The sequence below is a fragment of the Lagenorhynchus albirostris genome, chromosome 3 (genome assembly GCF_949774975.1).
Source record: "Lagenorhynchus albirostris chromosome 3, mLagAlb1.1, whole genome shotgun sequence".
Lineage (NCBI taxonomy): Eukaryota > Metazoa > Chordata > Mammalia > Artiodactyla > Delphinidae > Lagenorhynchus > Lagenorhynchus albirostris.
The window spans coordinates 155,312,967-155,339,740 of record NC_083097.1 but is presented as its reverse complement, the minus strand read 5'-3'; the positions used below and the strand labels follow the sequence as shown (position 1 = coordinate 155,339,740).

The following is a 26,774-nucleotide window of genomic DNA, read 5'->3' as shown; positions in this document are numbered from 1 at the left end:
AATTGTAATTATATCTTCCAATCACAATTCTTGACAAACAACTGAGGTGATGGTTCTAAGACACCAAATAAATTCTTTTATTTTAGCTGTGCCTCTTTTCTCGGTTGACATACATAATACCAAAAAGTAGGAAGTGTCTAATCCAGAATTTTAATATATGTAAATAAACTTTGTTTTCTAAAAATTCACTATGTAGTCCTTATTTTACCACAGAATGTGAGGAAGTGGTGAAGATCTGATTAAAGAATGGCATGGCTGTTGAATGAGCATTAGGGAACCAGGGCTCTTAACTCCCTCCCAAGAGGCAGCTGCAAATAAAGCCTCTGGATGCCAACCTCACTGACAAGACTTGCTCCAGTCACTCTGACGTTCTGCACCACCCCTTGCTGCTGCTCTGTAATGTGGACTTTACCTGGTATTTGTCTGCCCATTCACCCAACATAGTTATATTTAAAGTGTAAAAAATGGTCACAGGAACTGTCCAGGAACCCATGATATTATATAATTTAAGGTTTACAATCCTAGACATTACTCCTTGCTAAATTATTGGATTAAAAATGTCACAACATGCTCAAAGATGGAAGTTTAAAGTTCAATAAGATACTAATTGCAACGGATTGAAACTCAAATATTTTTAAATCCAGGGATTCAAAAGGATTTTAAAAATAATAACTGAACATCTTTTGAGGATAAAGAACAAAGTCATCACATTGAAAACTGCTAAATACAGAAAAACAGCAAACCTCCATGAAATCTGCCCCAGAATGAAATGGTACATGAAGGGCAGCATCTATTCATGAAAGCCATATAGTTAGAGGCAGCAGGGAAGATGGTGGAATAGGAAGCTGCAGGAATCTGTCCCTCCAGCAAAACGAAGGAACTGGCAGAACTGTCTGAAGCAACTATTTTGGAACTCTAGGTCAAGGAGAACATCTGCAGCATCCAGCAGTGAGTTTGATGGAGAGACCAATAAATTTCAATCAACTTCTGCTTTCAAGCAGTAGCAGCTACCAACCCCCATCCCACAAATCCATAACTGGCAGCTGTGGGACAGCCGCAAGTATTCTTAGTATGGCCTGTTGAAGCCAGGGTGGGCAATAAAGACCTTTCCTCCAAAAACTGGGACTGTGAGTCTGATTGGGGCTTCTGGTTGCTGAGAGGTTGGCACAGAGTTTTCTACCACCATGAGCTGAAGTGGCTTCCCAGCCAGGAGGGAATTGAGAGAAACAAGACCTATTTACTTTTTCCTTCTTTGGAAATTCAGTGACCACACTTAACAAGGAATACACGCTTTGAAAAAATAATTTGGAAAAGTCACAAAAAGTCAGTTCCAACCCTCAGCAAGCAAAACCCAGCAACCCCTGAGGCATAGGAGAATTAGATTTCCAGAGTATTATCAGTCAGCTTGGGCTGCCACAGACTGGGTAGCTTAAGCAACAAATATTTATTTCTTACAGTTCTGGAAGCTGAAAATTCCAAAGTGTTCAGTCTCTACTAAGGCCTAGTAGCAGGCCAAGAACTGTTTCTCAAAAGGAAAGTAGTTATCTGCAGAGGATAGCAGGGCTTTGCTCCAAAATCCTAAGGGTGAGCACTGTGATTCCCTATAGAGGTCTGCAAAAGGCTCCAAAGAGCACCCCTATCTGCCACTGACCCATCATATACCACTGGATCATATGGCCCAAGTGACAGAGCAGCTCTGTGGCAATCTGGACCTGTTTCAGAGCCTTCTCTTGCTCTAGGCCCTACTCAAAACTGGCAGCTTTCGAGTCACTTGGTAAACCAGAGTAACACACCCAAATGAGGAATATGTTGCTTCCAAAACACTAAGAAGCATTGTGCCTCCTTTCTGGTTGTAGGAAGAGCCAGATGCAACAACTTAACCTTCACCATAGAAGAGATACTCCAATGAGCCATACACCATTGGACTTCTAAAAATTTCACTGAAGTAGAAGGCCCTTGAATTTGTCAGATTTCCCATCCTCTGACATGCAAATGTCTTATGAGTCTAGAGTAGTTGCTACTTCTTACTCAGTCCAATCAGCATTAATAGCATGCTATCTTGTGGAAGAGAAAGGCATCAAGATCTTTGTGAACTATATTATGACATAGGGCTGAAAAGTTGGTATACCCCTGAAGTAGGACAGTGAAGGTGTATTGCTGGCCTTGTCAGCTGATAGAAACTGCTTCTGGTGGTCTTTACTAACAGGGATGGAAAAAAAGCATTTACCAGAGCAGGTGCTGCATACCAGGTACCAGAGGATGTGTTAATTTGCTCAAGCAGTAAAACTACATCTGGAATAGCAACTGCAATTATAGTCACCACCTGGTTAAGTTTAAGATAATCCACTGTCCTGAAAGATCCATCTTTCTTCTGCACAAATAGGTGAGCTGAATGGAGATGGGGTAGGACTCACTATCCATGCATCCTTCAAGTCCTTGAAGGTGGTACTAATCTCTATAATCCCTCCAGGAATGCAAAATTGCTTTTGGTATACTATTTTTCTAGGTAGAAGCAGTTCTAGTGACTTTTACTTGGTCTTTCCCACCAGAATCTCTCTCATTCCAGAGGTCAGGGAACCAGTGTGGGGATTCTGCCAGTTACTGAGTATGTCTATTCCAATTATATACTCCAGAACTAGGAAAAATTACCATAGGATGGGTTCAGGGGCCATCTCACTGTGAGATGAACCTGAGCTAAAACTCTACTGATCACGACCTCCATAAGCCCCTAGGTGAGCCACAGTGATGTTTTGGGTCTCCTAGAATCAGTGTCAGTTTGGAGCCAGTGTCCAGTAGTCCCTGAAAAATCTGATTTCCTTTTCCCCAATGCACAGTCACCCTGGTAAAATGCCGTATGTCTCTCTGGGAAAGGCTGGGAGAAAGATTAACAGTACAAAATTTGGTAGCATACTGAGGTCCTTCCACAAGGGGACCCACCTTCCCCGTCATTCAAGGTGTTCTGGGTGTGTAAACCGGGTCAAATCTAGAAATCAATTAAGGAGCCATGACTTTTTTTTTTTAATTCAGGTTAGATGCTTGTTCACATGACCTAGAACTCTTCTGCTTAACAGATCAAGTAAGAATTGAGCAGACTGCCCAACTATTTCTCTTCTAGGGGCACATGACCAACTAGCTAATGCCATAGGTCTCTGGGAGTCAGACTATTCTGATTGCTGCTTTGACTCTGCTGTCCATTATGGTAGCCAACCCCAATTGTCTTTGGTGATTAAGTGCTTACCACTTAGCCCTGCCACCCCAGGATCCAATTATCCCTGCTGCATTTAAGGATCCCAGCTCAGTGGCTTCCCAGCTCAGATCCCAGCCACTTCCCACTGTAATTTCTGGCCTACAGAGAAGAGCAACCACACAGCTCAAGGATGCTGGGGCTCCCCTTAAAAATTTATTTCTCACAGTCATGGTAAAAAGTGTGTCTTCTTGGACCCTGCCAGGATGGGTGAGGAGACCTCACATAATAAATCTATTCTACCATTCCAATCTTCCTCAGTCTTGGATCCTTCCTCTGGAGTATACCAAGGCAGTTCTGACATTTCAGACTCCATTTAGAGTAAGCCACCTTTTAGTCCACATCTCAGCCAACCAACCAAACTGTTAGAGCCTTTCTAACTCCTCGAGCCATGGTACCAAATCCAAGATCTCTGCTTATTGGGTCCATTTCAGTAAAGTCAGCCCCATCCAACTTCATATTCCTCTCACCATCACCTCACACCCAAGATATCCATTCCCACAGGATTTCTGTCTGTATAAATTGGAAAAATCATGCAGTTCTTTCAGAGTGCAGTGCACCTCTTCATGGGCCACACTTTATGCCTCATCTTCTGGGCTGTGCTGAGACTTAACTCTAACAATATACCTGGAAGCAAAGGGGGGTGGTGGGGGTGGGTCTTGAAAGAAATCTGCACCGTCTTGCAAAGCAATTATCTCGGGGGAGGCCATTATAGCTTCCTCAGGCAAAGTGTGGTTAATCACCTCAGATAGGGGAGGAAGGGCTGCTTCTACTGGCAAAGAAGACTCATCAGAATTTAGGGGTTCTATTTTCTCAGTTTCATCAGGATCTTCCCATATGTCTACATTCCAATTTTCAGGATCCCATTTCTCCCCTATCAATACCCTCAGTTTAACAGCAGACACCATGCAAATTTGAGATTTCAATTTACATTGTAATTTAGTCACTCACAGGATGACACTCCGGATCTGAATTTCAGAAATCTCAGTGCTGCAGCTACGGGACCTAAGGTTTTCTTTCAAGGCATATATAGAAATGTTCAGGTCATTACTGGGCACTCTGACCTCATCCTTTCCTTTCCACACTTTGTCCAGTAGAGTTAGAGCAACCAGCCAATCTCATTACTCATTAGCTTGACAAAAATGTTATTAGGTATCAAATACATGGTCACTCAGAGCCTTTTTAAAATATTTGATTACGAGTATCCCATGATGATTATTTTACATATCACCATTGCCACATCATCAGTGCCTTCTATACCACTTGAAATAAGAGTTATTAGTCGCTTTAAATATAATCAGATTAGAGATTCCAAAAACCTTAGAATTCATAAAACTCACCCTTCAGTACAGAAAGAGAAAGAGGGAGGGGGCCAGGGAGATAGAAAGGGAGACAGAGAGGGAAGGAGGGACATAGGGATAGAGAAAGAGAGAGAGAGAGAGAGAGAGAGAGAGAGAGAGAGAAAGAGAAGAGACCACATTTTGTGAAGACTACTGAAAACACTGTAACTGCATAAATCTAGGACTGTCATGGGAAGAGAGACCAGATATTCTCAGACCACAGAGCACTGCTCTCAAACACTGTGACCACAGCCCTTTTCAGCAGAACCAAAAATTTCACAGTCCACTCAGGCCTTCCCATACAAGACATAACATACTAAGACAAGGCTATCCATAACAACCCAAGAGATAAGAGAATAGGGCGTCCATGAAACAATAATAGGCTGCTATTCAAAAGGAACATTGGAAAACAAAAAATAAGTCTTGGAAATTACAAACATGATAACACAAATAGAAGGTAGGAAGATAAAATTCAAGAAATAAAAGCAGAACAAAAGGATGAGGAGAATGAAAAATGAGAACAATATTAGAAGATCAGTTCAGGAAGTCAGATAACAAAAAAAGGAGAAGTTCCAAAAGGAACACATTTTAAAAACTGAGGGGGAAAAATTATCAAAGAAATAATACAGGAAATTTCCCCAGCTCTGATGGACAAATTAGAGAGCTCACTGAGGGTCTACCACAATCGGCTTGAAAGGACCCACGCCAAAGAGTATCATGAACCCCAAGACCACTCCAGGAACACCAGTCAGCTGCTCTCTGGATAACTAACCACAGAGCTACACAGTATGGTGCCCTGCATGCACCCTTCCTGTTCAGGTTTTCATATTTTAACTCAATGTTTTTCCTATAGTATTATTTGGCATATTAAAAAAAAATCCTTATAGGGTTTCCCTGGTGGCGCAGTGGTTGAGAGTCCACCTGCCAATGCAGGGGACACGGGTTCATGCCCCAGTCCGGGAAGATCCCACATGCCGCGGAGCGGCTGGGCCCGTGAGCCATGGCTGCTGAGCCTGCGTGTCTGGAGCCTGTGCTCCACAACAGGAGAGGCCACAAAAGTGAGAGGCCCGCGTACCGAAAAAAAAAAAAAAAAAAAAAAAAAAGCCTTATAAATGGTATCCTGCTGTACACATCTCTCTGCAACTTGCTTTGTTTTTTTAATACTGCTTTGGGATTTATTCAAGCTGATATGTATAGATCTAACATATAACAGTTACCATGAAAGAATTAGTCTATTTTGTGACTAAAACATAGCTTATATACCCAATCCCCCTTGAGAAGCAACTGACTGCAATCGCTCGCTACCATCCACAATCCTTTAATGAAAGTTCATGTCCACACATGCTGTGCACAAGTGCCAATGTTTCCCTAAGATACACATCTGAAAGAGCAAGGTCACAGTCATGGGGTCTGTGCACCTCTGGCTTCACTAGGTATTGACAACTGCTCTCCTAAGTGGCTGAACCATTTCATATTATTGACAAAAACATTAGAGTTCTTATCACCCCACATCTTAACCAACAGCTGGTGCTACCCAACTAATGCATGTGTTGGTTTAATTTACCTTTCCCTAATCAGTAGGGATGCTAAACTCCCTTTTCATCGGTCTTTTGGGATTTCTCATTTGTGAGACACTGTGGCAGAGACAACTAATGATCCCTAGTATCCATTTTCCTGTTCTTCCTTCCATAATGGAATACCTGAGTAATCTCTCACAACTACCCCGCTTCTTTGTTCCTAGGTGTAACTATGAGATTAAGCCCTACCAGTAGGATATGAGCAGAAGTAATATGTGCAACTTTGGGGTCACCTTCTTAAAGACAAGGCTGTGTTCCCTGGCCTCCCTCTTTGTTCCCCTTTCCCGTTGGCTGCGAGCGAGTGATATCAGCAACTTTTGATGTAGTGATGGTGCCATGTGGTAAGACAGGAGACCTTCTAGCCAACATGCAGCCAGAGGTGAAGGCCTAAAGCAGAGCTTTCTATCTGCCTGGGATAACTACCTTCCTCTGGATCATTATATGGAGGTCTAGCTTATTTCAACCACAATATTTTTGGATCTCTGTTATAGTAGCTTCTTAGCCTAAACTCCAGTCAACGGCCTTTACTAACTTTTCTGCTGAATTGCCTTTTTCTCATTTTGCCTTTAACTAGCTGGGTATTAATCCTTTGTTGGGATATGGGTAGGTATCACAAATACTTTCTCCCAGCCTCAGGTTCATCCTTTCACTCTGTTGTTTGTCAAAAGAAGATTTACAAACCACCCAATTGTTCTCCAAAAGGATTATACCATTCCTAATAAGCAGTGTATGAAAATGCTTATTCACTATCCTCAGTTGGTATTGTGTATTCTTACTTTTAATTGTTACTAATTTGATCATTAAAACCTAGATTTCCATTATTTTAGTGTGCATTTCTTTGATTTCCAGTGCAAATGAACATTCTTCTAAATCTCTGGTCTCTATGTCCTGTTATGTATTGAAGATATTTAATAGGTGTCTCAATTTCCTACAGGAATGTTGTGTTATTCTGCGAGGGCTGACTGCTATAACAACTCCCGAAATCTTAAGGGCCTAGCCCCAATAGAGGATTATTTCCTGTTCACACTGTAGTCCAACTGAGGGCTGGGGTCAGCGTTCTGCTCTGGGAAGCCATTTGAGGCCCTAAACTCTGTCTGTCTAATGTTTCTGTCCTAGGGCCTTCAAGTCCTGGAGGATTCCAGCAGGTAAAGGGGAAGACAGTACTAGAGATTGGGTAGCAGGGCTTTTAGAGACTAGGCCTGCAAGTGACCTACATCACTTCTGCCACAACTCAGTCATATAAACCCCAAACTGCAAGGGAGGGTGGAAAAATGTCTAGCCATGTTCCCATGAGGAAAACTCACAAAGGTCTGGTGATCTTACATCTCAACCACCATAAGCACCCCCTCTATGAATAAGATGCAGGGCCCTGTTCCCTGTAGCTCTAGCACGATGCCCTTTACCACATAGTGCTTAGAAATAGCAACAGGTGGTAACTGCAGAGTGGGGTCACTCAGAGGCAAGGGGTCTCGCAAACAGCAGCCATGCAGCCCTGGTCTGAGACAGGGGGCCCACACTCAGGGCCCATCACTGAGAGGCTGCCACCTCATCCTGAGCTCTCAAGCAACCATTCCAGACATGGGGGAGAGGTTATTCCTACTAGCCTCTAAGATCCCTGACTTACCTTATATGTCTTATAGTCAGTGCAGCGCTTCTCAAAGTGTGGTCTTTGAGACCCTCCAAAGGAGTCTGGGAGGTCAAAGTCACCTCATACAATACCACAACACTATTTGGCTATTTGGCTTTTTACTCTCATTCTCTCATGAGTGTAGAGTGGAGTTTCCAGAGACCATGTGACCTGTGATAATCACAGCAGACTGACTGCAGAAGCAGGCATGAGAATCCAGCTGTTTTCTGCTAAGCTTTACTTTAAAGAGAGGTACAAAAATCTCAAACAGTGCCACTCTTCTCACTACACGTTTTGCTTTATAAAAGTTATTTTTCATTAAAAAAATGTTATTTATGTTACTAGGTCATGGATTTATCATTGTACTTCTTAAATAAATAATTATTTAATTTCTTAGTTTTAAAAAAATATGGTACATATCGGTATATATAACCCACATCAACAAAAGTTCTTTGGGTCCTCAGTTTTTAAGGTGGGTGGAGTGGCCCCCAAGACTGAAGGTTTGAGAGTGGCTAGTGCAGTGGCTAAGATGGCAGCTTCTGAAGCCAAAATGCTTTGGCTCAAACCTTGCTGCTCTACAACTATGGAAAAGAAATTAAGATAAACTACGCTAATGAACTTAGTGTGTGTGATCTTGAACAAATTACCTGGCCTCTCAGCCTCAGTTTCCCCATGGGTAAAATGAAGAACACCACACTCTTCTTGACTTGTCTGCTGATTCAGTGAGGTAATCCCCCTTCAACACTTAAAACTGTCCTTGGCACATACTGCACACTTAGCGAACGCTGGCCCTCATTACTTGCACGCCCACAGCAGTCAGCCCAGTGTAACTGTCCACAACAGGGGCACAGCATGTGTTTTCAGAAGGCTGAATGTGTAATAAATACAGGATGATGGAAAAGATACCATACCTCAGCCATCCAAAGGTCAGGTTATGATTACAGTGTTTGTTTACCTGTCAGCCACATCCAGGTCAGATTCCATCTTGTCCAGGCCTCTCGAGATACTGTCAAGCTGCTCGCCCTGATGGTGAAGGACTCTGGCTGTGTCTTCCAGACGCTTCTGGGTACAGGCCATCAGACCAGTCAACTCCTTCCCCTTGGTCATGGGGGAGGATGATTCCTCAACAGCAGCTCCTGACTGGGACAACAGCATCTCTCTCCAGAAATGCTCGATGATGCTGAAAACGACATTTCGACTAGGCTGCAAGGAACTGAACCAGTGCTTGTTGTGGTCCTTTTCCAGGATGGTAATAGAACTGAAGATAAAATAAGAAGCTTCTTTCTTGATCTCAATTATACTAGAAAGAGGAAAGTTGACAAGAATTTCTCTAGTTTTATCAGTCATAAATTTTAGTGAGAGAGAAGTTAATGAAAGTTTTCCAGGGACCCATTGCTTCTCAAGTTCTAAATAATAGGAGCATGGCCAGGTGTGGACGCAGATGTCTCTGCTCATCTGGTTCCTAGGTCGGTTTGTACTACGGCCAAGGTCACTCTGCCTCTGAAGGAGAGGGGGACAAATTAGTGGATAGATGAGCCTAAAATAGGACATCACACTTGGACTAGAGATACTAGGACACTGACAGCAAGGATATGGTCTGGATTCCAAGCACACTGGAGACTCCAGCACATGGCCAAGTCCTCACCTAGCAAGGACTCTCACGCCACCTGTGATAGGCAGGATGAAGACCTTGCCCTACTCAGCAGAGAGGTAAGGGCTGGGGCCAGACTTGTGCTTGACCCAAAGCATCAAGGTGCCCAGGGGCTCTTCACTCACCAGAGCACCCACATTGGGACCAGGGTCCACAGCTGATGTGACCAAAAGAAGAAAATCACTGGAAAAGACCACCCAAGGATTCTTCATAGGAACACCATCAGCTGTGATGACCCCTATCAACTACACACTCTACAAGTTTCCAAACTAACATTCTCCTTTTGAAATTTTTATAAATTTACTTAGTTTCATATAGAAAATAATCTTACAGACAATCTTTTCCATTCTTGTAATCCCAACTAATTTTATAGGGTTCTACATAATTATATGTATATATTTTATATATAGTTATACATAACAAAGGTGTACTATTCACCATTTGCACTTATCAATGCATTTTTTTTTTCTGACACGCTGCACGGCTTGTGTGATCTTAGTTCCCCAACCAGGGACTAAACCCAGGCCCTCGGCAGTGAGAGTGTGGAGTCCTAACCACTGGACTGCCATGGAATTCCCTGTGGATGCATTTTAAAGTCATGAATGACAGATTTGAAACAACCCTTGTAGAACACTTAGTCCAACCTTCTCATTGTACAGATAAAGAATATAAGGCCAAGAAAAGATGAGGACTTTGTACAAGGTCAAACCACAAGTTCATGATATTAACATGGCTAGAACTAGGCAGGGTAATGCCTAGTCCAATACTCTTCCAATTAGAGGTCCACCTGTAATATGGCGTTTCTTCTTTCCTTTCTCCTCCTTCTTTCCTTCTTTCTTTCCTTCCTTCCCTCCTTCCTCAAATCCTCATTCTCTCTCTTGCATGCACGCACGCACGCGCACGTGCGCACACACACACACACACACACACGAGTTTAATTATGACATGATTTCACTTATAAAAACAGGAGAAGACATAATATTATCCCTAAAAATGTTGAAACGTGTGGACTTTTACAGAATGGTACAGGGATTCTCTGCATTTGGTTAACAAGTTTTAAGCCCCCACCATGCCATGCTGGGCTGCAAGTACAAAAGAAACAACAATGACATAGTCCTTAGTTCATGGAGCTTAGAGTCCACTGGAATTCTATAAACTTCCTCATTGAGTTATATTCTAAAGACTCAGACTCTTCAATGTAATTACTGTACTAGACGCCACATCAAGCAGCACAAGCCTGGACAGCAAAAGAAAAAGGCAGTACCTGCACCTGAAGAACGTGAATTGAATTGAGATTCCTAATTATGAAGAAACAAAGTGATTTGAGATTAGGCAATGTATCATCAAATATGAAATATGTTAATGTAAACAAAACCCCAAAGCTCATAGGGTTGTAGGCATGATACGGAATATAAGGAAGTCTTAAGTGGACTACAGTGGCAGTCTAAGTGGTCTCCTGCCTTTGGTACTCCAAAATACCCCCCCACTGCCACTGCAATTTTCTTTCCACAGTAAGAGAGGCCCCATCCAGCCCTCGGCCTCTCCCACCCTCTCTCTCCCTTGTGGGGCTATATGGAACTTATGCACACTTACTGTACCTGTTAAATGGTAGGATGACCACTTGTTATTTGACTGCAAGCTCTCAAAGGGCAATGACCATATTTTATTCATAATCCTAACTCAGGAAACACTTTGTGACTGAATAAATGGAACAGACACTTGTGGTTTATGGTATCTGTCAATCTGTGACTCTCAGCATAGCTGAGGTCAATGCTCAGGCTGGTCTCATCCTACTGCTTAATTAAATACTGCACATACAAGGTATGGACATTATGGAGGCAATTCTTCACGGTGCTTCTCCACATTTTATGTCAAAAACTGACATAAAATTTTATGTACCAAAAACTGTCCCAGGCTATCTTCCTTGTAACTGTGGACAGTGTCTCCCTCCTGGTTGAAAGAAGATCTGTTTCCTGACCAGGATAATAGGTCAGTTTCCCCTTGGAGGCAAGTGTTGGGCAGATTTGCTAGCAGCCCCCTCATAAGCTGTGACACAAACCCATGGTATATGCAGCATGCACCTGTGCCCTCAGAATGTAGGGGGCAAGGGGAACAGATGCACACATGAATCCTGCTGTGCCATGCGTAACAGGCCCTTTCTGACAGAGGGCCTCCTCTCTTCTGCCACATCTACAAAACTATGGCAGGCTCACTCTTCAACCCGCAATAAAGTCTCAGACCCTTCACAATCCCCAACAGTGATGTGCAACACAAAGATCATTCTACTTTGGGTATGGGTTCTTCATATGAGAATCTCTATTAAGCTAAATATTTAGGAAGCAAACTCTACAAATTGACTCTATCGATTCATAACACCCTAGGATTTTTTATTTGACTTATGGGAATTAAAACTTTCCCCAAACTTTAATTCATTTTAAAAATTAGTACATGAAAAGTTCAGAAACAGGAGTCAGAATGGTGGTTATAACTGGAGAGAAAGGAGGCCTTGACTCTGTGGTGCTGGTAATGTTCTATTTCTTGCCCTGGGTGTATTAATTTTCTGATAATTCAAGATTTGTGCATTTTCGGTTCTTATGATTTGTTCACTTTTCTTCATTAATACTTCAACGAAGGATTTACTAAATATTTAGTAATAATATAAAATTTTATTAAAAATTAATAATAAATGTACATATGAAAGATATACCAAAACTAAATTTCAGCTGGGCATTACAATTTCAAAAACATCTGAAATCACTGCCTTAGGTAGCAGCACAGCTGGAAGACTACAGCACAAACCTTTCATATGGACAATGGCAGGTATTCCCACTCATCTGTGTGTGACCCCTGGCTACTCAGCCCCACTGCCTCCACTTCCTGATCTGTCAATGGGATAATAATTGTACCTATCCCACACTGAAGCTGTAAGGCTTACCTGAACTGATAATGTGAAAGGTGCTTAGAAGAGTACTTGGCACCTAATATATGCTATAGGTGTTATTACAATCATTGTGAATACTACAAAGTATCTACAGAACTAACTCAGCTCATCTAATAGGAATGTGAAGAGTCTACTCTTGATTCCATTTCTTTAACGACTGCTAAAATATCACCATACCCATCTGTTATTTGGTCTCATTAGTTTTCACCACCTGATCAGAGTTGGCTATAGACAGCACCTGGCCACAAAAACAAACATGACAGTGAAAAAGAGGAGAAAGAAAGAAGGAAGAATGTGCCTAGTGTACACAAAATTAAAGTGCCAAACAACTTGATTCCATTATAAGAGAAATAAATTTAACTCCTATGTTAATCAGATTGAAGTACTTCCCAAGTACACTCTAGAACTTCTCTTAATCACAGTAGCAAGGGCTGACCCAAACTTCCCAGATATGCGTATGTGCCAATCAACCCCTGTTACTCAGTACTACAAATCAGTCCAGTCTACCAGCTCTGCTAATTACTAATACCTGAAATTAGGACAAACCTAAAAGAAAGCTGCCATATTAAGCATGAGAATTTTGTCATCACGACAAAATGATGTCAGGGCTGGAGGGACCACAGAGATCATCTCCAACTCACTTCATTCAACAAATGAATGAGCACAACTCTATCATGGCAGAAGCTCTAAAAGTCCACTGATAGCTTGGCTAATACTCTTTCAGGAGTATTAGCATCTTCAAGTGTCTTCTCTGAGTGTCAATTCTGAAAAAGCAATAGCCTTAGGACCTACATATTTAAGGAGATACAATACAGTGCAGGGACCAGAGGGTACAGGGGTAAGGAGACAGAACATATACAGTTAAAGATAAGCAACAATTAGACTGCAGATACTTGCACTGAACTGCAAAAACAGTAAGTGGTAAAGAACATTCTAGAAGAGACTACTGCAGATTAAGACTATAAGGAAGGCAAGCCTCCTACTTGAAGAATGTAGCAGGGCTGGAGCAGGAAGAAGCAGACTTTCCACTCTCAGGTCTGGTGCCACCTTCTTGTGCGTCAGTAGGAATGACCATTCTGAGTCACAGAGGAGCCTGAGGCTTATGGGGTCAGAAACTTCCCCAAGGAGACACAAACCCAAGAATCCATCTTCTTAGGCAACATGATGATGAATGCCAGACCAAGGGGAATCTCAACACTACAAACAAACAATCTCATACTCCCAACTCAGCAGGGCTCTGTAAAGAATCCAGGAAACCCATGCTCTTATGTCGCTGGAAAGCTAACGAAGATCTCAGGTGTTTAAAACTCCTGACCTCCTGTACAGAAGACTGGTGTCTTCTTTAGGGGCTTTATCTGTGAGCTCCCTGCACACAGTGGGACTGTGTGGAAGCTCCCTGCGTGGGGCAGAGCAGCTGGGAGGGTGCCTTTCCTCTTTAACAGTGGTTCACTCTGGACAAAAGGAACTGTAAAGCCAAAGTGTCTTCATCAGACCTTTCTCCCTAGTAAGAAGGACACTCACCTGAGCACTCTGAAACAGACATAAAACAGACTACAGAGTGTCGCTGGACTAGGGCTTCTCACAGGACAGGGAAGCAAGGGTGTGTAGACCTTCAGCTTTTATCACTGACACACCTACAGTCCCCCATGAGCTGTGAGGTCCCCGGCGAGCCACCGGCACAACCTGCTAGCACTGTCCTGCCATGAGGCCACTCGGCAGTTATTCAGATGTGAATAATAGAAAAGTTTTTACTCTCAGCATTAGGGACTACTAACCCCATCAACCATGGTTTTCAGTGTTTCCACGTCCAAAACAAATGTCAGAGGCAAGGTACCTCTGGCCTCAGTCACTGCAATGTGCTCACAGCTCCGGTCAGCCCCTGAAACCAGCTAGACTCTGGTCCTCCTGGCTGAAAAGAGCCTCCTGCCACTTGGCCACCCCCTGTCTGCCATAAACCACCCCCAAGAGAGTCGAGGAGGGGCCATATCTTGTTTACCGCTATTCCCCATACTTTGAGACTTTGATTTAGCATGAAAATTGAATTTATATTAACAATTGCCTGACCCGAGCTGTCGTTCCTGAGTGTGTACTGAGAAGTATTCCCTAAGCACTGAGTGAGATTATGCACAAATTCCCCAAAGAATTACTGAGTCTGGCATTGCAGCATCCAAGGAACCATGCTGTAGTTCCAACTCCAGCTCTGCCACAAACTTTATGACTGTGGAAAAGCTATTTCATCTTCTGGGCCTCTGTTTAACCATGAAAATAACTAAAAGACCTAAGGGCAATATCAGCTCTAAATTATTCTAAAATTCAAAAAGAGAGAAAAGTTAGAGGAAAGAAAATTTAAGAGAAGAACTAAAACACTTCTCATGATTGTACTAATACAAGAAATATGAGAAAAGTACTCAGGTTTGACAAATACCAAGGAAAAAGCAAAAGGAAAAACCTGTGGCCACAACTTTTCCTACCACAGATTTCCATGGCAGCTTTCCCAACAGACCAAAATAAATGAGGATTAAGTGGAAGGGCCAAAGTGAGAACAACATTCCCGTGTGCATTAGAATGACCCCACCCACACCCTCCCTCTCCCTCAGCTGAGGACTCTGATACCACACCTGTTCCTGGGTGTCCTGCCTTTCCTCTGGTCTCCATGCACAGTTTGCGGGAAGCAGTGTCCCCGCTCCCTCCCTCAAAGACCAGATTCTAGTCTGGTCTCCATCCCTTCGACACTAGGAAAGGGCATGCTTTTTTTCCCCTAAGGGCCAGGTAGTAAATATTTTAGGCTTTGTGAGCACATGGTCTCCCTTAAACTATTCTGCCATTGTAGAGTAGAAGCAGCCAGCGACAATATAGAAACAAAGGGGTGTGACTGTTCCAATAAAACTTCACTTATAAAACAGGTGGCAGCCAGACTTGGCCCATGGGCCATAGTTTACCAACCCGTCCTAGATCATCTCATCAGTTTACACTCACGCTCTAAGACCATCTTAAAACAGACACCCTCCCCACATCCCCGCAGTCCTCTCCACTTACTGCTCCTCCAAGAGACTCCAAATGCTTCCCTGTGCTTGCCCCCCAACCACCAGCCAGGAATCTTCCCCTCCAGACAGGCTCCTGTCCCCGCCACTTGCTGACACTTCTCTGTCCAGGCCTCCAGGTGGCCAAATCCAATGCCCACATCTGCTCTAACCTCTGTCCAACACACCTGCCCATCTCCTGAGACACATCACGTCTTGGTTTCCCGGATACCATGCTCCCCTGGTCTCCCACCCCCTGGGGCCTGTCTTCAGTCTCCTCTGCTGATTCTTCCTCTTCCACCTGACTGCTAAATGCTGGAATGACCAGGTCACAACCTTGGTCCTCTTAATCAATACTCTCTAAGTGAGTCAACACAGTTTCACAGCATTAAATATCACCTTCCAGCTGTTGCCTGGCCTGTCAAACTTTCCTCTCCAGCCCAGACTCTCTGAGACTTGAGTATTGACTGGGCGTCTCCACATGACCATCTAACAGGTATCTGCAATTTAGCAAGCCCCTCCTTCTGCTCCTGCATTTCAGTGAAGGCACTACCAGGTGAGTTCTCCTGCATCCCCTCTTCCTCATCCCTCTCAATCTGTCAGCAAGTTTTGGCAGTTGTATCTCACATCTGACGTCTGCACCGCCCCCCATCCCCACAGCCACACGACTATGCAACACTGTCATTACTCTCCTGGACAACTTCCCACCTGACCTCCTTGTTTCACTCTGCCTCCCACTACCCGTTCTCTAGCCAGCAGCCAATGTGACAGTCATAAAACAAAATTAGAAAACATCATTCTTCTGCTGAAACCCTTCCCCATGTACCTCGAGTAAAGTCCAAAGTCGCCACCCAAGTCATGTAGGCTTTACTAACTACAGCCTCACCGACCAGCCCGTACCCTCTCTCTGCTCTGCTCTGTTCCTGTCTCAGGCTCCCTACCTGCTGCTCCTGGGACTCTGAACGGCCAACTCTACCTCACTCTCCAGGTCTCTGCTCCAGTGGCATCCTTGCCCCTTCACCAACCACAGTACTCACCATAATTCCAAAAAGCCTGTGAATGTGCTTACATGTTGACCAACTCAGTCAAAACAATGGAGAAGGCAAACATTACAAGGAGGGTGCCTTGTGCACAATGCTGGTGCATCACAGGAACCCATTAAATACGTGTTGAGTGAACCACAAATCATATGATGTGAAAACATTAACTGTGTCCACTGTGGACAGTTTTCTTCCATCTATCTGCTGAACTAGGTCTTCACTCTATGCTAAGTTCACAGAGTCCTTATTTGGTCCTCACCTGCTGTAAACTGGAACCCACATCTTCCAGTGAAAACACAACATGCCTGCTGAATTAGGGAGAAGAGGTCATGGCAAGGTACCTCAAGAGCCTTTGAGACTAATCCACACAGTGATGCTCCTGGGGAAGAAATGAATGGTCACAGGGACTGAACTAATTAACACACTGCAATTAGTATAATGGATCTCTCTTAGCACTTCCATCAGACCTGTGTCCTGGAGTAGACTCAGTATCAAGTAAACATCCTATTTTTAGTTAATTTCCAAAGTAACAGACTAAGCAACATTTTATACACCTTCCAATAACTCCTGACCACAAGAAGGCTTAGAGTCAGAACACTGGGAGCAGTGTCTCCAGGCACCAGTGGCCAGTCTTTTCCATTACCTTCACCTCCTGCTCCTCAGAGGCTCTCACTTTCAACCGCGGAGGTTTGCAGGTGTTCGTTTCATTGCAATAACATAGCTTATTCACATGGTACGTGTTATCTTTCTAACCTCTCAAAGCAGACAACTAGGATTTTATGTTATTCCCACTGCATCTCCTACAAAATGCTAACTTTTAAACTCCACTCCTGCCATTTTTCTTTCTGGCCCTCTGTGGGGTGTGTCACTGAGATGTGACAAGGCTTAGAGCAGTACCCTGCTCCCAGATTCTGAGTCAGGTCTGGGTGGGGCCCAAGAATGTGCATTTCCCACCAGTTCCCAGGTGATGCCAGGGCTGCCGTCTAGTGGCCTTGGAGGGACACAGACCTGTGTTCCAGTCCCCTGTTCTCACTAGTTATGTCAGGGCCTCATGCGTACAGTTGTGATAATACTGTCAACACCAGCGAGCCATCATGTGAACTAGGGGAAATACAGGACAAAATGCCTGGCCCAGGGCAAATGCTCAAGAAAGGAGACCTTCTTTCCTACCCTGAGTTACTGGTTCAGTTGCCCCAACAATCCTGGGGAGCATGTGGACCTGCTGGCCTAAAGCGTCCCCTTTCTTATGAAACTTAGTCTCAACCACAGAGCTTCAGAAGCTAGAATCCTGGGATTCTTCCCAGGCAATGTCTATCTGAATTTCATATTTCCCCTGTGAGGCAAACTTTGAGCCATATTTCCCAGTTCTTTAGACAATTATGAACATTCTGCTTCCCACACTTTTTCTATTTGCCTTCCATGATCTGCACTCACCACAACTAAAACCAAATAATTAAGGAACATCTGGTCAATATGTGGCAAGAAATTGACATCTGTTAATCTTTTCAAAAAAGTTAAAAGCAGCAAAAGCTTACATATATAAACTTACATACATATAAAATAGAAAGAGAGACTGTGTCTTTGTGTGTGTGCGTGTGTGTGTGTGTGTGTGTGTGTGTGTGTACAGGGAGGGACAAAGAGAAAAAAAATGAATGTATGAGTGCATGCCTGGAAGGATAACTCTATATCAAGAAACAAAAACTGCTCATCTCTGGATGGAATTAAGGGTGACTCTTTTTCTCCATTTTAACTTCCCAGTGCATTCTAACTTTCTGCCCAACACTGGCCCAATGAAGAATTCCACAGCTTGACCATGTGAGGTACAATGAGACAGACTGGGAAGGGAGCACAGTGCACACAGAATCACACAACCCCTCACTCTGCTCTGCTTGCAACGAACTCTCCACTCCAACATCTTGCCCATGTTCTCAGCTCCCACTTTAGACCCCTCCTATACCTGGACTTCAGACTCTCCCTAACTCACTTTTTCCTAGTCCTCCCCTTCTCTGCCTTTCCCCACTTCTGGTCCTCGCTGTTCACCTTCTGCATAAGCTTCATACCCCTTGGAAAGAGTCCCCCCTCAAGCCCCGCTCCAAAGCTCAGAGCCCTCATATCCCCAGAATCTCACTTATGCCATCTATAAGGGTAAATAAACAAGATTACATCTTCACTGTTTAACAAAGGGGAAGAAGTTGCCCCTTCCCTGCCCTTTGAGTGTTTCCTTTAGTCAGGAATGAAACAAACTCAGTGTTCAGATTTTACAGGGCACAGTCACCACCTGCTGACTCAGAGCAGTAAACACGGACCTCCAGAACTGAGGCAGGAGTCACTCATCAGCTGCAGACTACACTGGTGCATCTATTTTTCCCTCAAGGAGATGAGAGAGGTCTTAACAGTTCATTCTTCTACTTCCTTGTGTATAAAATGTGTGACGTTCTGCCCAGCTCTGTACTCTCTTGAAGATGCCTTACATGCATGTAATCTGCTCATACAGTAATGAAACTGTTTTCTTCCTTTCCATATTGATATGGGTAGGAAGGACATCTATTTCTCCAACATGCTGAGACCCTGACGTGTCACCCCCAGCCAAGTTCCTCTTTGATGTCCCCCATTTCAGGTCTGCTGGTGTGCACAGCCTCATATCCACACCCTTGATGCCCCCACACCTTCACTTCAGACCCACCCTATTCCCCCAGCATCCCCTCCGGGTCCCCACCATTGCCCTAGTCCCCCAGCATGCCTCCAGGTCCCCACCATGCCCTTCAGGTCCCACCATCCTCTCCTAGTCCACAGCATTTCCTCCGGGTCCACAGCATTTCCTCCGGGTCCCCAGCATCGCCCTAGGCCCTCAGAACCTCCCTAGTCCCCCAGCATCCCCTCCAGGTCCCCAGCATCCCCTTAGACACCCAGCATCCCTCAGGACACTACCTTTGGCCCTTGTGCCTCTCTGGTAGCCCAGCCCACATCCCACCACCTTCCGTAGTCCTTGGAGCATTGGAAAGAGGAGGAGTCCTCACTTCGGCGGTAGCGTTAGGAAGAGCACAGGCCCAGCTGCAGACTGGAGACACGCCTTACCTGAGTCGCGGGGGAGGCGCGAAGTCGACAAGACTGGGGGCCGACACCGTTCAACAATCTCTGAAGCCGCGGGGGGCGGGGGAACCCGGAGCTGGGAGGACTGCGCTGTGGGCCGCTCCTGTGCCTGCGCCGGGTGAGGGCCGTAGAATGCAGCGAGCATGCGCCCAAGAACTGGCTCGCCGTGTTTCAGGCTCGGCCAGGAACTTAGACCGCGGGCTCTAGGTTCCGCTCGAGTGCTCCGGGACGACCGCGGCCTATGAGTGTCTGTACCTCGCCGCTTTCGCTCTGGCCGGCGCGGGGCTGTGAGCCGCGGGTGCTCAGAGCGTGCACTCCGGAAGCAGGTTTAACAAATACTTCCTTTTTCACCTCCCTGTTTAAAGAGCAGAGAAGTGGGAATCCGGAAGCCGGATTCTGGGCCTCCAGGAGCACTCCGTCCCCAGCAGCTCCTCCGACTCCGCGCAGCCTCTGTGACCGCCCCGCAGCCCTCCTTGTGCCCTGCAGCTCCTCCGACACCCCCCCGAGCCCCGCCCTGTTCCCGGCAGCCCTCCAGATCCCCCCGGCAGACTCCCACCCCACGCACCCCGCACGCCAGGGACGGCGAACCTGGCCCGGGATGGACAGGGAGGCGCGCGTGTTCGCCGAGAGCCACTTCCGAGGCCTTGAGGGCTGCCTCCCCCGCAGGGTCTGCCCGAAACTGGACCGCGTGGACTTCATCGAGAAGCCGGACTCCTTTTCCTACGCCGACTTTTTCAAGGGTTACCTGCTCCCTAACTTACCCTGTGTTTTCTCCAGCGCCTTCACCGAGGACTGGGGCAGCAGGAGGCTCTGGGTGACACCCAGCGGAAAGCCCAACTTCGATTATCTCCTTCAGAACTATGGTAAGGACTGAGCGCGAGTGCTCCGGGCAAGAACAGCATGGAGTGCAAACACAGGACTAGACTCTTAGGTCGGACTGTGAGGGAGGGCGCAAATGAGGACAGCCACAGAGGGCTTGAGGGAGGCAAGGCATGAGTCACTCCCCAGAAGAATTTACCTGGAGACGGTGTAGCAATGAGTTGGAGGGCAGACAGGGTCAGGGAGGATTGACAGGCTGGAGGACTCAGAAAAGTCTTGTCCCTGACCCTTTCCTTTCAGGAGACGTGGTTGTACCTGTTGCAAATTGTGGGGTCCGGGAATACAACTCCAACCCCAAAGAACACATGACCCTCAGGGACTACATCAGCTACTGGAAAGAGTACATTCAGGGAAACTACTCCTCTTCACGGGGCTGTCTCTATCTCAAAGACTGGCATCTGTGCAGGTAAAGGAGCCTGGAGCACTGGCCACAGCACTGCTTTTCAGTTCTGAGTGAGCCCTGGCTGCACACGGAGGAACTCATCTTTTCCCCAGTTCGGAATTTAACCCACTTTCCTTGGCCTGGTTGGAAGTGTCATTCTCTCCAATCATGGCCATCTCACCATGCCTGCACAGGCTTGGTTGCTATGAGGAATGTGGGCCTGGCAGAGGCACAGATGGGCTATGGTTACCCCCCTCTTCTTTGTCACATTTGCCTAGAACCATGCTTGTCAGCTTCACCTCCATCTAACTGGCAGCATCCAGCCTTTGCCTGTTCTCTCAGATGCCCCTGGGACCAGCCTCCCCTGTCCAGACCTACTTCTCCAAGTCAGGCCTGTTATCATCCACCTTGGCTGTTGCCAGTCTCCAGACTAGCTGCCCCGCCTCAAGTCCTGCACCCCACTGCTAAAGTCCAAGTGAGCTTTCAAGCAGGACTGTGCCCCACCCATTTAAAATCTCCATCACTAACAAGCAATGCCAACTCTTTAACAAGGCCTTCCGAGATCTGTTGCCACTCACCATATGCTTCTTCCACCTGGGGAGCTCAAAGGATGTGCTCTGAGAAACGCCTCGCTCTTGAAGGCAGCCCCACCCCTTCTGCTGGCCTTCCCACTCTCTGAGGTGGTCCTTAGGTTTTGTAGCCATTTCCCCTGCCAGGGGTGTGCTTTTCACAAGCAGAGAGGAGGTCCTAGTCAGACCCCCGCCATCTAGCACAGGGCCCTGGCACAGATCAGGTGCTCATTTAATGAATGAGTGAACAGTGGAATTCTTGTTTTGCTGATGCAGGAACTAAGACTCAAAAAAAAAAAAAAATTCAGGCCCTTGTGATTCCCAAGAGCAATCCAAGAGTACATGAAGGGCACGAGCATCCTGCTCAAAGTTTGCCCTTGGTACTGTCTGCCACACAGCTTCTTACTTGTCAGAGAGACCTGGCCCGGCAGACAGTCACTAAGATGCTACCAGACTCTGGTCCTAGACTTCACGGACTCATATTCCAACAGCACAGATGGACTCATAGGTTCAGACACTCGTGCACTGTGAATTTGTGCTTCAGATAAGCAACGAGTAGTTTTTTGGGTATAAGTATGTCCCAGGTATTACAAGGGGCATACTTATCCTAGAAACTTGTTCACTGTTTATTTGAAATTCAGTCTTGAGGAAGTGTCTTGCGTGTTCCTTGGCAACCCAAAAATAAAAAGAACAAAGGAAGGCCTGGATCAGGCACGCAGGGTTAGCCACAGGGGAGGTGATATCTGAGCAGGGTTTTGAATGATAAGCAGGAGTCTGTCACTGTACAAAGGCATGGCAGCGGAGGGACCTGCATGGTGTTTTGGGGAACTACTGGTGGTTTGGTACTACTAAGGCTCACCCCTGTCATGGGCTCTGACCGAGAGTGTTGTGTGACCATGTTGTTGGTAGAACTGCACTCTCCCTTGGGCTGGTTTAGAATGCTCCTCTGTTTGGGAGCCCATTGGTTGGGATGTGGGGATGGATCCAGGGAAGTGAGGGGTTGAAAAGGACCTCCGTGTACCTGGGCTGTCCTCACGCCTGGGCCTGTGGCTTTGAATCTTCTCGGCAGAATCAAGGTCACTGGCGTGGTTAAAAAAGTGGAGGAGGCCCCCAAATTCGGAAACCAGCATGATGCAGATGATGCATTTAAACCCCAGCTCAGCCCGAAGCCGAAATCCTGGAATGGGTGTGGGAGTGGCCAGGAACATCTAGGTCACTGCCTGTACAAGTTGTCTAGGCTGTGTCACAGCACCCCCAAAACCATTTCATCTGCTTACAACTCTGGTTCAGTCATTTGGGCAGGGATCAGCTAGGGCTACTTGGGGCTGTGGTCATCTGGTGGCTGGTCTATGGCTGGGTGGTCTGAGGTGGCCCCACTTCTGGTGGTTGGTGCTGACTCCAGAAGGCAGGTCAGGGGTCATTCACATAATTTCAAAACTCTCATGATATTTCATGCACTCAGGACGTGGGTGCCGGGAGGTTGGCTTGTAGCCACTTCTGTAGCTTCATGCCACTTTCTAAAGGGACTCCTCGGCGGAGGGCGTGTTCACCCTGCCCATATACTTCTCATCTGACTGGCTCAACGAGTACTGGGATGCCCTGGACGTGGATGACTACCGCTTCATCTACATGGGGCCCACCGGCACCTGGTAACCACCTGTCTGCTCCCACCCACCATCCTACACCCCGTCCCTGGTCACTCTCCTGAACCTTCCTGCTGGTGTGTCAGCTCTTGCCCAGAGCCTCTCAGAGATTCCTGTTAGCCACGTAATGGAGTCGGCTGCCAGGTCTGGCATTTCTAAGCCCACTTACCTCTTTCCTCTGTGGAAAGAGCTCGTGCACCTCCTGTGTGATGTTCTGGGGTGGGGGAGGCTTGGCCCTCCCACCTGGCTCACAGGCCAGGTGTGAGAGCTGGGGACCACTGAGCCTGGCCAGTCTACTCAGAAGAAGCAAAGCCCACATCCAAGCCACACAGCACCAACAGAAGCTCTCGCACAGGTCGCCGTTCCATGCTGACATTTTCCGCTCCTTCAGCTGGTCCGTCAACATCTGCGGGAGGAAAAAGTGGTTCTTCTTCCCACCGGGGCAAGAAGAAGCCCTGCGGGATTGCCACGGTAGCCTGCCCTACGACGTGACCTCCCCCACACTCCTGGATAGCCGCCTACACCCCATGCGAGATCACTGTAGCCCACCACTGGAGGTCACACAGGAGGCAGGCGAGATGGTGTTTGTGCCCAGTGGGTGGCACCATCAAGTCCACAACCTGGTATGCTGGGCACGCCCTACCCCATGTGCTGTGGCCCAGATGGGTCAGGGAGACAGGCCACAGGGCTCCACTGAGCTGACTCTTACCCCCGTTCACCTGTGCCCCTTGGCCTGCTCAGCAGCTCTTCTTGCCCTCGGCACCTTCCTAAATGCGTTCCTGCAGAGAGAGGGCTGAGCCCACCCGCCCTGATCCCATAGAGTGGGCAGGCTGTCCCTCTGGGAGAGCCTGGGTATGGGATGGGGCAGGCCATGGGCAAGGCTGGTACTGCATGTGGCTATATTGGTTCCCTGCACGCAGCACTGCTGAGGGCCCCCAGCCTCTTTCCCTCCCTCCCATGTTGCTTTCCTGGGCAACAGTGGGCAAGGGGTCCACACACTGTGGTGTCCCAGCCCTTACGGAGCCCCATTCTGGGCTAATTGTGGATTCAAATGATCCCAGCTCCCTCTTCTCTGCTGGCTCCCATTGGGAGATGGAAGCAGCTCCTCCCAGCGGAGGAAAGCTGAGAGGACCTCAGGACGGGGAGGGGATGGTGCCCCCTGTGGGCTCACGGGTACAGCCTGTGCCCCACCCCTTCCAGGAGGACACCATCTCCATCAACCACAACTGGGTCAACGGCTGTAACCTGGCCAACATGTGGCACTTCCTGCAGCAGGAGCTCTGTGCTGTGCAGCAGGAGATCATTGAGTGGAGGGACAGCATGCCCGACTGGCACCACCACTGCCAGGTGGGACAACTGGTCTGAGCAGGAGGGGGGCACAGGATGAGGCTCACCAGGGCTATCTATAGTGGGAGGATTGGTAGGGGGCTCACCTGAACCAGGACCACAGTCAAGGGCAAGAGGGTGCTCACCTGGCCCAGGGCATCAGTGTGGGGAGGGTATGGAAAAGCCCCAGGACAGCCTGCAGTCTTAAGGGAGGGTGTGGTCTCTAAGGTCAGATCTGTAGTCTTGGGGGCCTGGTGGCAACCAGGCCTACCTATTGGAGTGAGGGTTCTGGGGCTTTCAGGCTGCAGGACTCAGACCCATTTGATCACTGGCTGGCCCCCAGGTGTCTCCATCCTCGAGGACTGGACTGTGTCTCAGGGCCCTTTGTAGCCTAGACTCGATGCAGGGTCAGCAGAACTTGCCTAGAGCTGTGAGTGAGCAGTAGCTCACTGGTTGTTCTTTCTGGCCCAGGTCATCATGAAGTCCTGCTCCGGGATTAATTTCGAGGAATTTTATCACTTCCTCAAGGTCGTTGCTGAAAGGAGGCTTCTCCTCCTGGCGAAGGGGATGGGTCCTGGCAAGGTGGAGGGCGGCAAGGGCACCAGGCTGGGCCCCCAGCAGGCCGCTTTTGACATTTGCCGCATAGCTGAGGTGCTGGAGTCCGTCGTGGCCCACCCTGACTTCCAGAGAGTGGACACCAGTGCATTCTCACCACGGCCAGAGGAGCTCCTACAGCAGCTGAAGGAGGCTGTGGCCACCATCACATCCCTTTAGTGCATGCTGCAAGGATCGGGTGCAGCACATCCTTGGGGGACCCTGGAGGCACCAGTGTGGAAGGCAGTCACCCTGTGCAAGGGTCCCTTCTGGAAATAAAGCTCTGTCCTCCTTTGTGGCCTGGGATGTGTCACCTCCCTGTTGAACTGTCACCTCGGCGTCGCAGGCACAGTTCCTGCTCTTTGGGGTCTGATATGTCCTGGCTGTCTCTTGGCATCCCTGGGGCCCCGATGCCTGTCCAGAGGGTCCAGGCTCCTTGTCCTCGTGAGGCCCAGCCAGGACTGGGAACTGGATCCGGTGAGGGGGGGTGCATGGGGAGGTGTTGGTCATTTGGACCCACAGCAAGGAGGCTGGAAATGTGCTGGGGACTCAGGAGTGGGGGTGGCATGTGGCTAGGTTTTCTTCTCCCCCACCCCCCAGCCTTCCCTCAGCAAAGGCCAGCATCCAAGCTGACAGGCCTCCCATCCTCAGCAGTGCGGGGCAGCTGGCCCGTCTGGCAGGGCCCCCTCTGCAGTAGCACCACATCCCTGCATGAGCCCACACATCTCCCACTGGAGCAAGACCATCAGTGGGAGGGTCTGGGCCCCAAGGCAGCCCCAAGACCAAAGGCCTGTGTCTCTATCCCACACTAGAACCACCTGTGCCCACCTCCTCCCCAGCAGGATCCTGAGCCAAAGATGTCTGTTGGTCAGGGCTCTAGGCCTCGTGTGCTGTCCTTCATGCAAGCCCCCCAAGTGTCATAGGTACATCATTGACGTGCCGCTTGGGCCCTGCTGCCAGTAGGGCAAGGCAAAGCACCAGTGAGTTCATCCCCCTCCTGCTTGCTACAGCACCACCTTTCCCCTTCAGAGACTAAGCCAACCCTAGCAGCTGCATACCCAGTGAGGGAGAGGGCCTTGCCCAAGGTCTCCCTGCAGGCCAGGTAGGGCCCCAAAGGCCAGCTGGAACCTGGGCCTCTTCCACACTTCATACACCTGTTCTGCACCATACTACTTCAACTCATTGAACACCCACTATCCGCCATCTAAAGTCACTTTGCAAACAGTGTTTGATTCAACAACGACTCTTTGTGCACTCATTCTGCCCTGTCCAGAATTTTTTGTCATCGCAGACTCTTTACACTTGTATGTACTATCCAGTTTCCACTTCTTGCACACCTATATTACACCCAATAGTCAGAGTTTCAGGATTCTCCAGAGAAATGGAACCAATAGGGTATGTGTAGAAAGAGAGGTGTTAAGGGCTGTTGATTGTTAAATCTGCAGGATAGGGTGGAGACCCAGGGAAGAGTTGACCTTGCGGTCTTGAGTCTAAAGGCTGGAAACTCAGGCATGGTTTCTGTGTTGCAGTCTAGAGGCAGAAGTGCTTCTTTGGGAAACCTAGGTCCTTTGCTCTTAAGATCTTCAACTGATTCGATAAGGCCCACGCACATTATGGAAGGTAATCTGCTTAAAGTCTGTTGAGTTCACAGCAACATCCAGACACTGGCATTTAGCCAAACAACTGTGCACCATGACCTGACCACACTGGCACATAAAATGCACCATTGTAATCACTCCCCGCGTATTCACTGGTCACTCTGCTTCATCCAGTGCCCACTTCTTATGATATTGACCAGTGTCTCCTTGCCCACTCACTGTGCAATTCAAAAGCCAATGACTGTCATTTCCA

The 26,774-nt window shown here is 47.4% G+C and overlaps 2 protein-coding genes across 10 annotated transcripts in view; one reads left to right on the top strand and one right to left on the bottom strand.

Annotated features, from left to right (window-relative positions):
- SNAP47 (synaptosome associated protein 47) overlaps positions 1-19,644 on the bottom strand; it is a 190,289-nt gene extending 170,645 nt beyond the window's left edge. For 4 of the 7 annotated variants that reach the window (XR_009539724.1, XR_009539725.1, XR_009539726.1 and 1 more), the window contains exon 1: positions 8,744-9,288. Coding sequence is in view for 4 of the 7 variants with exons in the window: in XM_060144445.1 (XP_060000428.1) it covers positions 8,744-9,243 (500 nt within the window). In the remaining 3 variants the exon portion in view is untranslated. Of the gene's footprint in view, positions 1-8,743; positions 9,289-16,699; positions 16,820-19,515 lie in introns of those variants that run through there. The other 3 variants (XM_060144447.1, XM_060144446.1, XM_060144448.1) reach the window with 3 other exon arrangements.
- Positions 19,645-19,949: 305 nt separating this feature from the next.
- Positions 19,950-25,227, top strand: JMJD4 (jumonji domain containing 4). 3 transcript variants are annotated; one of them, XM_060144450.1, is made up of 6 exons: positions 19,950-20,393; positions 20,650-20,815; positions 22,884-23,009; positions 23,395-23,626; positions 24,204-24,350; positions 24,801-25,227. In XM_060144450.1, exons 1-6 carry the CDS (start codon positions 20,129-20,131, stop codon positions 25,101-25,103), a joined length of 1,239 nt encoding a protein of 412 aa, XP_060000433.1. In that variant the 5' UTR covers positions 19,950-20,128; the 3' UTR covers positions 25,104-25,227. The 3 variants fall into 3 exon arrangements, with proteins under 3 accessions (XP_060000433.1, XP_060000434.1, XP_060000432.1); XM_060144451.1 differs by having other exon boundaries at positions 23,359-23,626; positions 24,858-25,227; XM_060144449.1 differs by having other exon boundaries at positions 23,359-23,626.
- The last annotated feature ends 1,547 nt before the right edge of the window (positions 25,228-26,774 follow it).

Excerpts from the sequence above, each read along its gene's own strand:
- JMJD4 (XM_060144449.1), top strand. The coding sequence starts at position 20,129 with ATGGACAGGGAGGCGCGCGTGTTCGCCGAGAGCCACTTCCGAGGCCTT. Across the intron at positions 20,816-22,883 it reads AAAGACTGGCATCTGTGCAG|GGACTCCTCGGCGGAGGGCG; the intron begins GTAAAGGAGCCT and ends CACTTTCTAAAG. Across the intron at positions 23,010-23,358 it reads ATGGGGCCCACCGGCACCTG|GTCGCCGTTCCATGCTGACA; the intron begins GTAACCACCTGT and ends GCTCTCGCACAG.